This window comes from Tachypleus tridentatus, chromosome 12 (genome assembly GCF_004210375.1).
Source record: "Tachypleus tridentatus isolate NWPU-2018 chromosome 12, ASM421037v1, whole genome shotgun sequence".
Taxonomy (NCBI): domain Eukaryota; kingdom Metazoa; phylum Arthropoda; class Merostomata; order Xiphosura; family Limulidae; genus Tachypleus; species Tachypleus tridentatus.
The window spans coordinates 52,586,236-52,604,561 of NC_134836.1; the positions used below are offsets into that span (position 1 = coordinate 52,586,236).

At 34.4% G+C, this 18,326-nt stretch overlaps 1 protein-coding gene across 7 annotated transcripts in view; it reads left to right on the forward strand.

Annotated features, from left to right (window-relative positions):
- LOC143233333 (B-cell receptor CD22-like) overlaps nucleotides 1-18,326 on the forward strand; it is a 173,624-nt gene that overhangs the window by 121,323 nt on the left and 33,975 nt on the right. For 5 of the 7 annotated variants that reach the window (XM_076469476.1, XM_076469479.1, XM_076469474.1 and 2 more), the window contains one exon: nucleotides 14,683-14,985. The exons of 1 other annotated variant lie outside the window; for it this stretch is intronic. In XM_076469476.1, the coding sequence (XP_076325591.1) occupies nucleotides 14,683-14,985 (303 nt within the window). The remainder of the gene's footprint in view (nucleotides 1-14,682; nucleotides 14,986-18,326) is intronic. One more of the 7 variants, XM_076469477.1, reaches the window with a different exon arrangement.

Sequence of the window (18,326 nt, forward strand, 5' to 3'; positions counted from 1 at the left end):
ATTTCGCTTACGTTATACATCGTTTATAAGGCTGATCATATTACTGCCAGGGACAGGTCTACTACAGGTCTTCTCAATCATTCTATGATAGGTCAACACTGGATCTGATTTTAATAGAATTTCAGCTTTATTTTTGTTATTCTATAGAACACTGTCTACGACATCTGAATTCACAAGAGTTGGGTAATCCTCTTTGACTATTGCACGTTCCATGGCTTGTGAGTGAAAGGTTTAATGACGTTATTGAAATCTGTTTAAAATCTTCGCTATATCCACGAATAATTTGTCATTTTGTTTGACAGAGTGTATTTTGTTATTTATCGAATTTAATAATTTATGCATTAGATTTTTATAAACTTCGGTGACCAAAAAATATTCTTTCTAACCCATTATAATGAAAAAGGTATGTGTGGTATAGTTTGGTGAAAGATATAAAATACAATGTGATCAGTGAAAAAGAAAACAAAAAACATGTGATGTGAGAGCGAACGAATAAACTAAAGAGAGGCGAAAGAAAATTTCTGTCAATAAGAACCAAAACTAGTTCTAAACCTAGTTTTTATATCTTAATTATATGATAATAAAATAGTAAAATAGAGATCTATCAGGCAAATTTAACAAGTCAACCTGTAACAAAATGGTTTTTAATGAAGGATGTTGCAACAGTTTGGATCAATAAGAAAATAGACATTATATCTTTAAAGTTAAATAAATTTACAATGTCAGCTGTACATATTTCAGGAAATAAAATATCTTGATGGCACAGTATAATTAAACTGATTTGTATGTGGCTGTTAATGGCACGCAACTTTAATAATAGATAAATGAATCCCGGTCTCACCAAACATGCTCGCCCTTTCAGCCGTGGGGGCGTTATAATGTGACGGTCAGTCCTACTATTTGTTGGTAAAAGAGTAGTTCAAGAGTTAGCAGTGGGTGGTGATGACTGGCTGCCTTCTCTCTAGTCTTGCACTGCAAAATTAGGGACGGCTAGCGCAGATAACCCTCGAGTAGCTTTGCACGAAATTGAAAACAAACAAACATTTTGTAGTATGTTTGAGATACCCGCCATGTCATTCTGGAGCCACTTGGTAAATAGATACAGCCGTGACTGCTATAATATCATCATAAAATGTTAACAATATGAATATTGTATGGTAATAAACACGTTAAAAATAACATTTTCAAGACTTACATGTGTAAACATAAAGTTTACTATTGTTAAAAAACGTTTCTTGTAAAATTATTTTATACAAAAATAATGCTGTATGATAAAAAAATGTTAAAAATTGAGTTGTTTTGAAAGAATAGTTAAAATAAGTATTTACTTTCACGGGAAAATAACATGTTAAAATAATTATTTAGTAAAACCCTACCGTTAAACATACAACTTAAGCATAGATATAGCATTCAGTTCGGTTACACTATTTTGTAAACTGAATTGACATATCATGATTTTTTTTTCTACAAATTTCATTTATAATTCTTTTTTTTCATATGAATGTAATCGCCTTCTAACCAGTTGTGACATAGCCATACAAGTTAATGAACCATCCCTAGAGTTAATAAAATCCATATCTGATCAGTTGTGATATAGACATAACATGTGATGAAGCATTCCTATTGTTAATAAAATCTAAATCTAACCGGTTGTGATATCGACATAACATGTGACAAAGCATTCCTATTGTTAATAAAATCTATATGTAACCGTTTGTGATGTAGACATAATATGTAACGAAGCATTCCTATTGTTAATAAAATCTAAATCTAGCCGGTTGTGATATCGACATAACATGTGACGAATCATTCCTATTGTTAATAAAATCTATATGTAACCGTTTGTGATATAGACATAATATGTAACGAAGCATTCCTATTGTTAATAAAATCTATATGTAACCGTTTGTGATATAGACATAACATGTAACGAAGCATTCCTAGAGATAATAATATCTAAATCTAACCAGTTGTGATATAGACATAACTTGTAACGAAGCATTCCTAGAGATAATAAAATCTAAATCTAACCAGTTGTGATATAGACATAATATGTAACGAAGCATTCCTAGAGATAATAAAATCTAAATCTAACCAGTTGTGATATAGACATAACATGTAACGAAGCATTCCTAGAGATAATAATATCTAAATCTAACCAGTTGTGATATAGACATAACTTGTAACGAAGCATTCCTAGAGATAATAAAATCTAAATCTAACCAGTTGTGATATAGACATAACATGTAACGAAGCATTCCTAGATATAATAAAATCTTACCATTTTGGACTAGAACACAAGGACATGGGTGATCGGTATATAACTTATTGATCAGTATATAACTTATTGATCAGTATATAACTTGTACTCACTACTCTGACGGTTAAGATATTTAGACATTGATAGTTGTATGATTATGAGAAAAATTATTTTTGTATTTTTTTACTTTATTTTAAAGCACAAAGATACATAATATTCTGCGGTCGTTCCACCACAGGTATCGAAACCGAAACTGTAGGTTTTAAATCCTCAGGTTGTTAATTCGCTGTACTTGTAATCTGAGGGTCGCGGGTTTGAATCCCCGTCACACCAAACATGCTCGCCTTTTCAAAAGTGGGGACATTATAATATGATGGTCAATCCCACTATTCGTTGGTAAAAGAATAATTTAATAGTTGGGGGTGGGTGGTTATGCCTAACTGCTTTTCCTCTAGTCTTATACTGATAAATCCGGAATGGCTAACGCAGATAACCCTCATGTAACATTGCACGAAATTCGAAACGAACAAACATAAAATAGCGGAATATTGTAGCAGAAAACCTTCAAAGCAGGAACACAAGTACAATAGTTTTTTAACAGGCATATTGTGAAGTCAAATTTGTTGTAAAGTAACCTGAAATGAACAAAAATACAGTTTTCATCTGTTAGAGAAATGAGTTTGCAATAATGGTACAGTCTAATGATATGTTATTGCGGAATGGAAAATGTCATTAAAATTTCCAGGTAAGAATTCCGTGGACAATTAAAACATATTACCTACTTGCAGGCCCGGCATGGCCAAGCGTTTTAAGGCGTTCGACTGGTAATCCGAGGGTCAGGGGTTCGAATCCAGGTCGCACCAAACATACTCGCCCTCTCAGCCGTGGAGGCGTTACAATGTGACGGTCAATCCTACTATTCGTTGGTAAAAGAGTAGCCTAAGAGTGTGGCGTTGAATGGTGATGACTAGCTGCCTTCCCTCTAGTCTTACACTGCTATATTACGGACGGCTAGCGCAGATAGCCCTCGAGTAGCCTTGCGCGAAATTCAAAACAAACAAACCTACTTGCTTCTTTAGCGCACAAAATATATCCTGTCTTGTTTAGATGAAAAATTCATAATTCCTCTATCAACATCTAGGTTTGTAGACCATCCAAGTGACAATTAATACAGTACGTCATTTGTCATTCACTACTAAGTTAAAAAGATAAAACTTAGGTTATATTCTAATACAATATTAAATACTTTAATAAGACTTTGCCCAGCCGGTTGAATTTCGGAAAGTGTGGTAATTTTTGCTTATTGTTTTGTTTGTTTATTTCGACTTTCGCGGAAAGCTACACGAGGGCTATACGCGCTAGTCGTGCCTAATATAGTAGTGTAAGACTAGAGGGAAGACAGCTAGTCATCACCACTTATCGCCAACTCTTGGGCTACTTTTTTACCAACGACCAACTGGATTGACCATCACTTGAAAATGTCCCCATCGCTGAAGGGGAGAGCATGTTTGGTGCGATGGGGGTTTGAACCCGCGACCCTCAGTCTACGAGTCGCGTACTTTAACCACCTAGCCCTGCCGAGCCACTTGTCTCATTGGACAACCAGGAATGTTTGAGGAAAAGCTCATTTAGAGCTTTTGTATTGTATTTTCTTCTGCACAGAGCATACGGTTCAATCTGTTTTCAGACGAATATATTATGCTGTACACTCTAATAACGCATGCAATGTTTTACAGTTTTCTCATTATCTGTTTAACCGAGCTGTTATACAAAGTACTTTCACATGCAAGACGTAACTAATAGAGATATTAAGTACCCTGTTACTACTCTAGGATGAAGAAAAGTGATTCATATCTTTATGTAATTCAGGGTACTCAATAGATAGTCATTTTCACGAAAACTTAACTTATTTTTCTATATATAAGTAGCTTATGATTTCGCAGTTAGCTCAAAAACTATCTATTCGTTACCCCAATTCGTCTTTAAGTTCCGTAAAAATCAACCAATTCTTTCAATTGATGTACCAGAAAATGAATTTCTACCCGTGGATTGTTTTGAGTTGAGACAAAAAACAAACAAACAATGCAAGTGGATAATCCGTGATGACGAGAAAACTCACTTGTAGAGAAAAAAGAAAATCTAGAAACGGCTGGTATGGATAAAGAAAGCTCTATGCAGAGGAGCGAACAACGTTTCGACCTTCTTCGGTCATCTTCAGAAGAAGGTAGAAACGTTGCTCGCTCCTCAATATAGTGCTTTCGCTATCCATACCAGCCGTTTTTAGATATATAATGCAAGTGGATAATTTAGTCAAATATTTGACCTGCGTTAGTTCACGAAACCTCGCCTTTAAATTTATAATTTTACTGCAAAAAATATTAAACAAAGAAGTAAAAATAAATCACAAATCAAATGATATCATTTTGATTGCAGAGAAACTGATACGTGTTTGGCCTGGCATGGCCTAGCGCGTTAAGGCGTGCGCTTCGTAATCTGAGGGTCGCGGGTTCGCGCCCGAGTTGCGCCAAACGTGCTCGCCCTCCCAGCCGTGGGGGCGTTATAATGTGACGGTCAATCCCACTTTTCGTTGGTAAAAGAGTAGCCCAAGAGTTGGCGGTGGGTGGTGATGACTAGCTGCCTTCCCTCTAGTCTTACACTGCTAAATTAGGGACGGCTAGCACAGATAGCCCTCGAGTAGCTTTGTGCGAAATTCCAAAAATCCAAATACCAACCAACCGATACGTGTTTCTCATACTATGAAATTATATCTGATATTATTTCACCAGTGGAAGTTTTGGCATATTTGGATATCTAATGTAATAACATGGCATTGTTGAACAACGCGAAGTCATTAAGTTTTCTTTTTCAAGGATTCTCTTTGAAGTTATAATCAGATAGACCACCAAGATTCACGGTTCGAGAAGTTTAGGAAACCTAGGAGTTATTTGTAAAACTTCCAACGCTTCTAGCTGAAATTGTGTTGTTTAAAAACATCATATTTCCAGAGTCGTTTTTAACATTCCTTTAAAACCTAAAACTAGGGTATGGGGTAAGACTGAGAACTAAAGAATGATCATTTTATTTTGGACACGTGTACACATTACAGAGAAACACGTGATTTATTCGTTACATACATTTCAGTGCAAATAAGCGAGTAAATTTATAGAAAACACTCAAGAAGCAGAGCGCATTGGAGTAAAAATCACTTCAAAAGTAATAGATATTGCTAAGCCTTTCGTGCTAAGCCTTTCGAATTGTTTTTGTGAATAACGAGATTTTTTTCCTTGCATTAGTTCGTTAATAATTTTTCGAGTGTTTACTTTTTTATATATTGTTTCTAAAAATGCAAGAAACGACTTGAGAAACCTTTGTTGTTACTTATTTTGAAGTTTCAATAAATAAAGTATATTTTACGTGGCTCGACATCGCCAGGTAGTTGAGGTACTCGATTCGTCATCCCAGGGTCGCGAGTTCGAATACCCATCACATCATGTTTGAAGCCTTAACACACTTGGCCATGCCAGACCTTCGACTCGTAATCCGAGGGTCGCGGGTTCGAATCCCGGTCGCACCAAACATGCTCGCCCTTTCAGCCGTGGGGGCGTTATAATGTGACGATCAATCCCACTATTCGTTGGTAAAAGAGTAGCCCAAGAAGTAGCGGTGGGTGGTGATGACTAGCTGCATTCCCTCTAGTCTTACACTGCTAAATTAGGGACGGCTAGCGCAGATAGCCCTTGAGTAGCTTTGTGCGAAGTTCAAAAACAAACAAGCTTTGCGCGAAATTCAAAAGAAATCAATATTTTACATGGTAAACGACGTTTCAAGAGATGTGTCCCCCGTTAGGATGACGGTAAATCCACGGATTTACACCGCTAAAATCAGGGGTTCGATTACCCTCGGTAGACTTAGCAGACAGACCGATGTGGCTTTGCCATAAGAAAACACATTTCAAGAGATGATTTAAATATCACGTTTTAAAGGATTAAGAATATTTAATAAATAAACAATCCAATTGATAAAATGAACCAATTCAATTGATACCTTTTCTTATCAAGCAAGATTATTTTAAAAAGTAATGTCTTGTATGTTTTTAAAATGTAATATCTGTACCAAACATCTTCTGGATTGCAAACGTCTTTATATTTAACATTTGTCTTTCCCCACTTCTGATTTCAAAATGGATGCATGAACAAATAATATTTCATATCTGTCTTTAGTTTACCACGAGTCACTGATCAAAGGAAATATTTCTGTCCACGTCAAACCCATTAGCTGATTTGAACAAGACGAGAAACAAAAGTTTATCTGAAATTCCATGTGTTCTAGTAATGAGCAAGATGTCTCCAATGCAGAGACATCTGAGAGACAACTGGATTGTATCATGATACGAATTTTTGTCTGAAAAACTATTTATATATGCAATATACGAGGGCCTTTGTCAAACAAAAGGCTTCCTGGCCAGTGATTTAAAACAAGTGAAAAAATACATCAGAAATTATATTTTTGTATAATTCTGGTTTAAAATTAGAAAAGAGCAAATTAAGAAAAACATATTTCGCCAGTTTTCGACGTTTGAACCGAAACTTTACTAAATAAATATAGTTTAAACATAATAAATATTTTTTTATTTTTTTCTTAGCAGTTACTTTACATTTACCAAAACATGTGTATTTTACGAATACGAATTAGGTTAAGCAAATACAGAATTTCTCTCAAGACCAAAAAAAAGTACAGTTTGTTTGTTTTGAATTTTCGGGCAAAGCTACTCGAGGGCTATCTGTCCCTAATTTAGCATTATAGAACTAGAGGGAAGGCAGCTAGTCATCACCAACCACCGTCAACTCTTGAGTTACTCTTCTACCAATGAATAATGGGATTGACCATCACATTATAACGCCCCACAGCTGAAAGAGCGAGCATGGATTACGAGTCGAACGCCTTAACACGCTTGGCCATGCCGGGCCCAATAAAGTGTAGTATATATTTGTATATAAAGAAAGAGAGACAATATTACTACTGAAGGGTTAAGTACAATAAAATAATAAGAACAGAGGTTAAGACTGGTAGACAGTGTATTCCCACAGCAATGTGGGTCCTACTTTTCATTCACTTCCAAAACCTAGGATACATTTTATATCTCACATTATAGCCTGTACTCTAGGGATCCTTTCAATTGGTGCAATGTTTTATACTTTTGTTTATGACAAACTATGCAAATATATATTAATTTTGAGCAAATTAAAACAATTTTGTTCAATGAACCAAAATTCAGCAACACGAGAAAAAAAATTCCTGAAAGGATCATGAACTATTGGGTAAAATCCTTGGAAGGTAATAGGGCTCGCTGTGCCTGTTTAGACTGTGTCCCGGATTAACCTCTGGAGAGGAAACAGATAGCTTCCGAATGTACGTAAATCTCGTCTTATCTTGATGTGGAAATTGTATTTGATATAAACCAGTTATGAAGTTGTTCATCACAAGGAATCTATAAATAGTTTTTAGCGTCAACAATTTTTTCTAGCTTTAAATCACTATAAAATATTTTATTTGCTTTAAATTTTAACTGGCATTAAGGATGTTTGTTTCTTTCTCGAATTTCGAACACTATCTGTATTAGCTGTTCCTAATTTAGCAGGTAAAGCAGCTAGTCATCACCACTCACCTTCAACTCATGGGCTACTCTTTTACCTACAAATAGTGGGATTGACAGGTCGCATTATAAAATCTCCACGGCAGCAAGGGGGAGCATAGTTGGTTTTATAGGAATTCGAACTAGCGACCTTCAGATTATGAGTCGAGCGTATTAATCACATGGCCATGACATAAATAAAGATGTATCACCCCATGAAACGAACTATAGGCAACGTCATGTGCTTGAAATGAATAATATAATGTCTCACAGCCAAAATAATTATATATAAACTCGCAATTGAAATATATTTACAATGTATAGAAGCTAAAGAATACAGTTGTAATGAGCTAATGCAGTTGGACTGCTTTAAATTTATGAATTACTCTCTGTTAAGCCTTGTCCGTTTATTATTCTTGTAATATAAACAAATTCATTTTAATCTTTAGTAAAGGTCATGAAGACGAAGTTAAATATGACAATTTATTTACTTCTGCCTTTATTTCATAAAAGAAATATCTGTCAATAAACAATTGAACAAAAACAAACATTTAGTACAACAAACAAATGTTCTCTGTCAACAATAACAAAGAATACAATAACAATTGAACAAAAACAAACATTCAGTACAACAAACAAATGTTCTCTGTCAACAATAACAAAGAATACAATAACAATTGAACAAAAACAAACATTCAGTACAACAAACAAATGTTCTCTGTCAACAATAACAAAGAATATTCAACTTTTGACAGCGTATAAAATCAAAGCTGGAAATTTTAGACGTATCATAGACGACATGATGTGGTTTATCACCATAGTTCACTGTATTGGATCTTGAAGATGTCAACTAATAAATTCGAAGACTTTACGAGACTGTGTTACAGGCAGTTCCGATTATCCTTTCATACTTAGGTGCATTTTCATTATATTTTTCCAAATGCCAAAACTAAGAAAATAACAGGACTTACACATACACTTTGTAAAATAACAGGACATACACGTACACTTTGTAAAATAACAGGACATACACGTACACTTTATAAAATAACAGGACTTACACGTACACTTTGTAAAATAACAGGACTTACACGTACACTTTGTAAAATAACAGGGCATACACGTACACTTTGTAAAATAACAGGACTTACACGTACACTTTGTAAAATAACAGGACTTACACGTACACTTTGTAAAATAACAGGACTTACACGTACACTTTGTAAAATAACAGGACATACACGTACACTTTGTAAAATAACAGGACTTACACGTACACTTTGTAAAATAACAGGGCATACACGTACACTTTGTAAAATAACAGGGCATACACGTACACTTTGTAAAATAACAGGGCATACACGTACACTTTGTAAAATAACAGGACTTACACGTACACTTTGTAAAATAACAGGACTTACACGTACACTTTGTTGACAAACATGATAAAGGATTGTTCTAGATAAACGTTCTAGTATAAGATAGAAAGATTCAGTAAAGGACCATAATGTAGGAATGCTTGGAGGTTGCTATGGTGAAGGCTTATAATGTATCACGTTTTGTAGTGCTCCTCTGTTCGTTCTTCTGTGTATCATTATAAAGTATCACAATAATGGTTTTATCCTTATATGACACGCACATGCGCGATGACGGAGAGAGAATGCTGTGAAATAATACATTAAAAGTTTCAAGGGAAAATAACAACGAGATCATAACTAGAACATTAATAAAAATAACATAATATGAAACTACCTGAATCCTGGACCTGTTACGATCCATGTCTACAAGCACTGGCGTAATCCAATTGAAGAACCATCACGATAAGACTTGTGAAAAAGATCAAATGTATTATGATATTGACTTATCTTTTTTTTTTTATAATACCCCAAGTGGCTCAGCTGTAGATCTGCAACTCATAATGCTAAAAACTGGCTTCAATATCCTTAGCGAACACAGCGTAGATAGTCTATTACATATCTTTGTATTATTTTACAACAAAGAAAGAAACCTTCGTTGAGAGATATTTGCTAAAGAGCTTTGAAGGCATTGAATCCCACCTGAACGTGTTAACTATTGATTTTGTTCTAATACTTTAATGGGTCACATCTTTTTTTTGTTGCACTTAAGTTACAACAGGCGTTTCAGATATTATATTGTAAGGCTTACAATAAAGAGCTATGTTTTGTTGTTTTTGGATACTTCAATGTTTTACATGCCACAGGTTCTAAGTTTTAACAGCATTACTTCCTAACATGTTAACACTAATTGTGCAGGTGTGGTTGAACCTATGGCAGTTATACTCTTCGATCTGTAATTTAATTAGAATATATTTCATACAAAAGTTTCTAAACACAAGAAACGTGATATCGAAATTTGAAAACGCCTCAACGAAAATTGACTCAAATTATAAATGATTTTAAATACGTTTAGTGAAAACTACTTTAAAAACTAAATGTAAGATACAGACTAAATTTCTTATTTCAAATAAAATTATATCTCAAATAAAAAAAGACAGAGAAATAATTTCCTTCATTTCCTGAAGTCTCCATTCATGCAGACAGGAAAGCACCAAACCAAGGGCAAAGATTTTCTGAAGCAAAAATTCCAAGCACAAGCGTTTTCAATCACGTACTATAGATTCGTATCTAAAATTAACATCAATGTTTCCTAAGATGAAATGTGCACTTTTACATACACTAAAATAAGTAATGTTTGGCTCGAATACCAGTAATGGCAAAATGAGATAAACATGTTCTATTTGAATTTAGCCTGTAAAATTTTAAAATATATAGTACTCTATAAAAATAAATTCGTTTCTCACTTCTAATCTGATTTCTACAATCAATCAAGTAAATTTTGTGATCCAAATCCCCTTAAATTCTCTAAAATAAGATTCGTAACTTAACCTACTCAAACTTACCAAAATGTTGCAGATCCAAAAGTTGTTATCAGCATGTTCCATTTTCATACGGCTTTTGATTTTGTTTTATTTTTTAGATTAATGGTTTAACGAGTTTTGAAAGATTTTCAATCTTAAAATCGGTATTTGCTTTGTGTCTTGATAAAAGCAGGTTTAACATATATACGTTTTTTTCCCTTCATCACAGCCATAAAAAACACATTTTTTTCCAAATCTAGAACCACTATTAATTTTTTTATTTTTTGCCATTTTTTAAAATATATCTCACGTGTACTACTGCTTGATTAGACATTTTCTAACTGTTGTATATATTGTTTGCTTTTTTACGTTGAATTTATTTGTTACAATTTGCTGATATATGTAGATTTTGTAGATTTTTTCATCATAGTTTTGATATGATATTTCTCCATTTATACAGCCTTCCCCAAGCAGTTATGTCTGCGCACTCACACTGCTGAAAACCGGGTTTCGATACCCGTGGTGGGTAGAGCAACATATGGCCTCCCACAGCGATATGACTGCGGACTTACACTGCTAGAAACTGGGTTTCGATACCCGTGGTGGGTATAGCAACATATAGTCCCGCAGCGGTATGACTGCAGACTTGCACTGCTAGAAACCGGGTTTCGATACCCGTGGTGGATTGAGCACAGATAGCCTATTGGGAAACTTTGTGCTTAACTGCAAACAAACCATTTAAATATGCAACCTAACAAACACCAGAATTAAATCTAATAATTTTTAATACAATATATTGTAGAATAAGTATTCCTGTTATATATATTTATTCTCCACTAATGAATCTGCACTCTTCACAGCCCATTGGCAAAATACGTTAAGTATATTTTCATGAATAAGTTGCAGTATTCCAATTTCTTCACTTTTGATTTGTTTCATCTTCCACCCACATTTACACTTTTTAATACTGTTTTCAACATGACGATGACTTGTTTAAGTGCATGTAAAAAACTGTAAAGTGTCTAATAATGTTATAGTGTTGCTGAAAACCAGTGTAGTGTCTAATAATGTTATAGTGTTGCTGGAAACCAGCGTAGTGTCTAATAATGTTATAGTGTTGCTGGAAACCAGCGTAGTGTCTAATAATGTTATAGTGTTGCTGGAAACCAGCGTAGTGTCTAATAATGTAATAGTGTTGTTGGAAACCAGCGTAGTGTCTAATAATGTTATAGTGTTGCTGGAAACCAGCATAGTGTCTAATAATGTTATAGTGTTGCTGGAAACCAGCGTAGTGTCTAATAATGTTATAGTGTTGCTGAAAACCAGCGTAGTGTCTAATAATGTTATAGTGTTGCTGAAAACCAGCGTAGTGTCTAATAATGTAATAGTGTTGTTGAAAACCAGCGTAGTGTCTAATAATGTAATAGTGTTGCTGGAAACCAGCGTAGTGTCTAATAATGTAATAGTGTTGCTGAAAACCAGCGTAGTGTCTAATAATGTAATAGTGTTGCTGAAAACCAGTGTAGTGTCTAATAATGTTATAGTGTTGCTGGAAACCAGTGTAGTGTCTAATAATGTTATAGTGTTGCTGGAAACCAGCGTAGTGTCTAATAATGTTATAGTGTTGCTGAAAACCAGCGTAGTGTCTAATAATGTAATAGTGTTGTTGAAAACCAGCGTAGTGTCTAATAATGTAATAGTGTTACTGGAAACCAGCGTAGTGTCTAATAATGTTATAGTGTTGCTGGAAACCAGTGTAGTGTCTAATAATGTTATAGTGTTGCTGGAAACCAGTGTAGTGTCTAATAATGTTATAGTGTTGCTGAAAACCAGTGTAGTGTCTAATAATGTTATAGTGTTGCTGGAAACCAGCGTAGTGTCTAATAATGTTATAGTGTTGCTGAAAACCAGCGTAGTGTCTAATAATGTTATAGTGTTGCTGGAAACCAGTGTAGTGTCTAATAATGTTATAGTGTTGCTGAAAACCAGCGTAGTGTCTAATAATGTTATAGTGTTGCTGGAAACCAGTGTAGTGTCTAATAATGTAATAGTGTTGCTGGAAACCAGTGTAGTGTCTAATAATGTTATAGTGTTGCTGGAAACCAGCGTAGTGTCTAATAATGTAATAGTGTTACTGGAAACCAGCGTAGTGTCTAATAATGTAATATGCTGCTGGAAACCAGCGTAGTGTCTAATAATGTAATAGTGTTACTGAAAACCAGCGTAGTGTCTAATAATGTAATAGTGTTGCTGAAAACCAGCGTAGTGTCTAATAATGTAATAGTGTTGCTGGAAACCAGCGTAGTGTCTAATAATGTAATAGTGTTGCTGGAAACCAGCGTAGTGTCTAATAATGTAATAGTGTTGCTGGAAACCAGCGTAGTGTCTAATAATGTAATAGTGTTGTTGGAAACCAGCGTAGTGTCTAATAATGTTATAGTGTTGTTGGAAACCAGCGTAGTGTCTAATAATGTTATAGTGTTACTGGAAACCAGCGTAGTGTCTAATAATGTTATAGTGTTGCTGGAAACCAGCGTAGTGTCTAATAATGTTATAGTGTTGCTGGAAACCAGTGTAGTGTCTAATAATGTTATAGTGTTGCTGAAAACCAGCGTAGTGTCTAATAATGTAATAGTGTTGTTGAAAACCAGCGTAGTGTCTAATAATGTAATAGTGTTACTGGAAACCAGCGTAGTATCTAATAATGTAATAGTGTTGTTGGAAACCAGCGTAGTGTCTAATAATGTTATAGTGTTGCTGGAAACCAGCGTAGTGTCTAATAATGTAATAGTGTTGCTGGAAACCAGCGTAGTGTCTAATAATGTAATAGTGTTGCTGGAAACCAGCGTAATGTCTAATAATGTAATATGCTGCTGGAAACCAGCGTAGTGTCTAATAATGTAATAGTGTTGCTGGAAACCAGCGTAGTGTCTAATAATGTAATAGTGTTGCTGGAAACCAGCGTAGTGTCTAATAATGTTATAGTGTTGCTGGAAACCAGCGTAGTGTCTAATAATGTTATAGTGTTGCTGGAAACCAGCGTAGTGTCTAATAATGTAATAGTGTTGCTGGAAACCAGCGTAGTGTCTAATAATGTTATAGTGTTGCTGGAAACCAGCGTAGTGTCTAATAATGTTATAGTGTTGCTGAAAACCAGTGTAGTGTCTAATAATGTAATAGTGTTGCTGGAAACCAGCGTAGTGTCTAATAATGTAATAGTGTTGCTGAAAACCAGCGTAGTGTCTAATAATGTAATAGTGTTGCTGGAAACCAGCGTAGTGTCTAATAATGTAATAATGTTGCTGGAAACCAGCGTAGTGTCTAATAATGTTATAGTGCTGCTGGAAACCAGCGTAGTGTCTAATAATGTAATAGTGTTGCTGAAAACCAGCGTAGTGTCTAATAATGTAATAGTGCTGCTGGAAACCAGCGTAGTGTCTAATAATGTAATAGTGTTGTTGGAAACCAGCGTAGTGTCTAATAATGTAATAGTGTTGCTGGAAACCAGCGTAGTGTCTAATAATGTAATAGTGTTGTTGGAAACCAGCGTAGTGTCTAATAATGTAATAGTGTTGCTGGAAACCAGCATAGTGTCTAATAATGTAATAGTGTTGTTGGAAACCAGCGTAGTGTCTAATAATGTAATAGTGTTGCTGGAAACCAGCGTAGTGTCTAATAATGTAAGTAATAGTGTTGCTGGAAACCAGCGTAGTGTCTGATAATGTAATAGTGTTGCTGGAAACCAGCGTAGTGTCTAATAATGTAATAGTGTTGCTGGAAACCAGCGTAGTGTTAAGAGAACATGTTAATTTCTCCCTTTCTAAAGAGTTCAAACACGATAAATAAATAACAAATATAAACAAAGGTTTGTCTTACACTTAATAAGGGACGATTATTTTTAATATTTTTCAGAGTTTCCGGAAGCTTTACGTAACTGTAATGTGACCAACCAGACAGATTCGTCTTTCCGTGTTCTTTGTGTAGAAGGTAAAGACGGGGGTATGAACCAACTGTTTGTTATGGAAATCCACGACACTACGCATAATGTAATACGCTCAAATCTCACATCCAGAGCTCCGGTTTTCCACGCGAAAGGTCTTCCCCCCAATTCCAATTTTGTCGTAGTTTTGTATGCAGTGAACGGGAAAGGCAGAGGGGAAGCAGTTATGCTCAGACCTGGCACCCTGAAAGTCCCTGAAACTCTGACTCAGAAGGGTAACTACGTCATTCGTTGAAATCAAAGTATAACAGCTGTGCCTGTTTTTTCTTTTAATTATATTTAAACATGCGGAATTTCATAAATGTTTTACGTTGGAATACATTATACAATGCTAACATGAGATTTACCATACGCAGCTGATTAGAAATACCAGAAAAGTTTAGCGAAACGTAATACAGTATATTGATTTTTCACTCGTAATTGTAGTCGTTTCTTAGTAAAAAGATTAAACTTAACCCACTTAATCAGAACAAGCGGAAACGTCAAACGAAACATTTTCATTAAAACACGTTTCCGTTTGTGGTTTTCATAACTCCTGAAAATATGTCATTACATAAAACTTTATTGTAGTGAGCATAATTATGACGTGTTAGTCATGGTGTAACGTATGTGTCGAACTGTGTAAAAGTAAAATCCATGAACGACAATGTGCGAAGAAGTAATATTGCGCAAAGCAAAGTTTGCGTTGAACTATCTTGCCGTATTATTACCGCATAACAAACGAAAATGTATAAACAAAATCAACAGAAATACATTTATATTAGCGAAGCGTATTTTGATAACGTAATCATGCATTTGAATATTGTAACATTTCAAGCTGTCAACAACGTATAACCAGAGGCTTGAATGTAGGACTGATACACTCTGATAATATGTTTAAAAAAACTTATTAAATCAGTTTTTTTAAAGGTTATTTCCCACGTGATTGTGTCCCGTAAGTCAGTGATTAAGGTTTAGTATTCCATGACTTATTCAAGAAGTGCAGAACTTGTTATTTTTTCTTACCATTTTAAGCTGGACAGTTTATGAACGAGGAAGATGTAAGTTGGTGCAATGTGTCATTTGTAAAGACGTCTACCTGTCTCGCTTGAAGACAACTCGTCTTGGTGCGTTTTAAAACTTAGATAATTACGAGTCTTTGTCGTTTATGTCATTACTGTTTGTCTCTGCTTAAAATATTTTTTTATTGTTCTTAGGATATGGGAAGTGCGAACATTTCCTGGCAATTTGTAATGTAAAAAATAAACATAATTCGCACTAATGTTCCATCGTTGTAAGCACGTGAGAAAAGAAACTTAATGTTACTGAAGACAATGTAAAGTAAATAATTATGTTTATTACAAGGATTTCTGTTGGTAATTATCATAAATCCAGAACCATTATTGTCCCATTCTTTAGTGTACATCCTGGAAATATTCAACATTTAGTTGTCAACACACATTTCGTAACAAGCATATAGTCTGTTTTTATCGGTAACAAAGATAAGTCGGAAATATATTTATGTCCATGTTCAAAAAGTTTTATATAAGTAATTTCGTCCGTTGTTTGACAGACAGAAAATTAAATGACAGTAGTTATTTCATTAGAAGACTTTAATTTCGTCCGTTGTTTGACAGACAGAAAATTAAATGACAGTGGTTATTTCATTAGAAGACTTTAATTTCGTCCGTTGTTTGACAAACAGAAAATTAAATGACAGTGGTTATTTCATTAGAAGACTTTAATTTCGTCCGTTGTTTGACAAACAGAAAATTAAATGACAGTGGTTATTTCATTAGAAGACTTTTAATATAGTCCAGATAGCAAGTCCAAAAATTTTACGTTTAATTTTTATTGTATATTTAGTTGTTGCAAAACATAAACAATTATACTACATCAGATCTTTAGTAGAGCTCTGATCTACTACACAAAAAACAGTTAACCAACACCAATGTTATATCAATATTTATTGTGTATTTAGTTGTTGCGTGATAGAAACAATGACGCTAATATTAAAGTTTTGTATATGTTTTCCTCAAACAATATGTTTTATCAATATCAAAATGCTAAAATCCTGCCTTATCTAGACTTTCAAAAATATCTTCGAGAATTTTCGATCAGTTCAAAACCAAAGAGTTATCATCCAGACATGAACTGAAGTATGCATCCAAGTGGCTCATAATTGTTTGACGTTGTTTAATAAACCATCGGTATTTTTTGTGGTACTCAAAGTAAATGTCCTGCAGTACAATGCCCTTATACAAGGAAAGACAAAGTTTTATGTACAATGACATTGAAAATGGCATGCACTTTTTGCAACGTTTTGTCAAGATTAAAGGTAAACAAGGTCTACAAGAAAAACAAATTGGACCATAACTTATTTTCTGTTATATGTATTCTCAAAAGTATTCAGTAGTAAAGTTAAACACTTATAACAATGAAAGGTTGGTCAAAATACAATACAAATAGTTATAACAATGGAAGGTTGGTCAGAATAGAAGTTATAACAATGGAAGGTTGGACAGAATACAAATAGTTATAACAATAGCAGGTTGGTCAGAATACAAATAGTTATAACAATGGCAGGTTGGTCAGAATAGAAGTTATAACAATGGCAGATTGATCACAATACAAATAGTTATAACAATGGCAGGTTGGTCAGAATAGAAGTTATAACAATAGCAGGTTGGTCAGAATACAAATAGTTATAACAATGGCAGGTTGGTCAGAATAGAAGTTATAACAATGGCAGGTTGGTCAGAATAGAAGTTATAACAATAGCAGGTTGGTCAGAATACAAATAATTATAACAATGGCAGGTTGGTCAGAATACAAATAGTTATAACAATGGCGGATTGGTCAGAATAGAAGTTATAACAATAGCAGGTTGGTCAGAATACAAATAGTTATAACAATGGCAGGTTGGTCAGAATAGAAGTTATAACAATGGCAGGTTGGTCAGAATAGAAGTTATAACAATAGCAGGTTGGTCAGAATACAAATAATTATAACAATGGCAGGTTGGTCAGAATACAAATAGTTATAACAATGGCAGGTTGGTCAGAATACAAATAGTTATAACAATGGCAGGTTGGTCAGAATAGAAGTTATAACAATGGCAGGTTGATCAGAATACAAATAGTTATAACAATGGCAGGTTGGTCAGAATAGAAGTTATAACAATGGCAGGTTGGTCAGAATAGAAGTTATAACAATAGCAGGTTGGTCAGAATACAAATAATTATAACAATGGCAGGTTGGTCAGAATACAAATAGTTATAACAATGGCAGGTTGGTCAGAATACAAATAGTTATAACAATAGCAGGTTGGTCAGAATAGAAGTTATAACAATGGCAGGTTGGTCAGAATAGAAGTTATAACAATAGCAGGTTGGTCAGAATACAAATAATTATAACAATGGCAGGTTGGTCAGAATACAAATAGTTATAACAATGGCAGGTTGGTCAGAATACAAATAATTATAACAATGTCAGGTTGGTCAGAATACAAGTAGTTATAACAATGGCAGGCTGGTCGGAACACAATAAGTTATAACAATGTCAGGTTGGTCAGAAT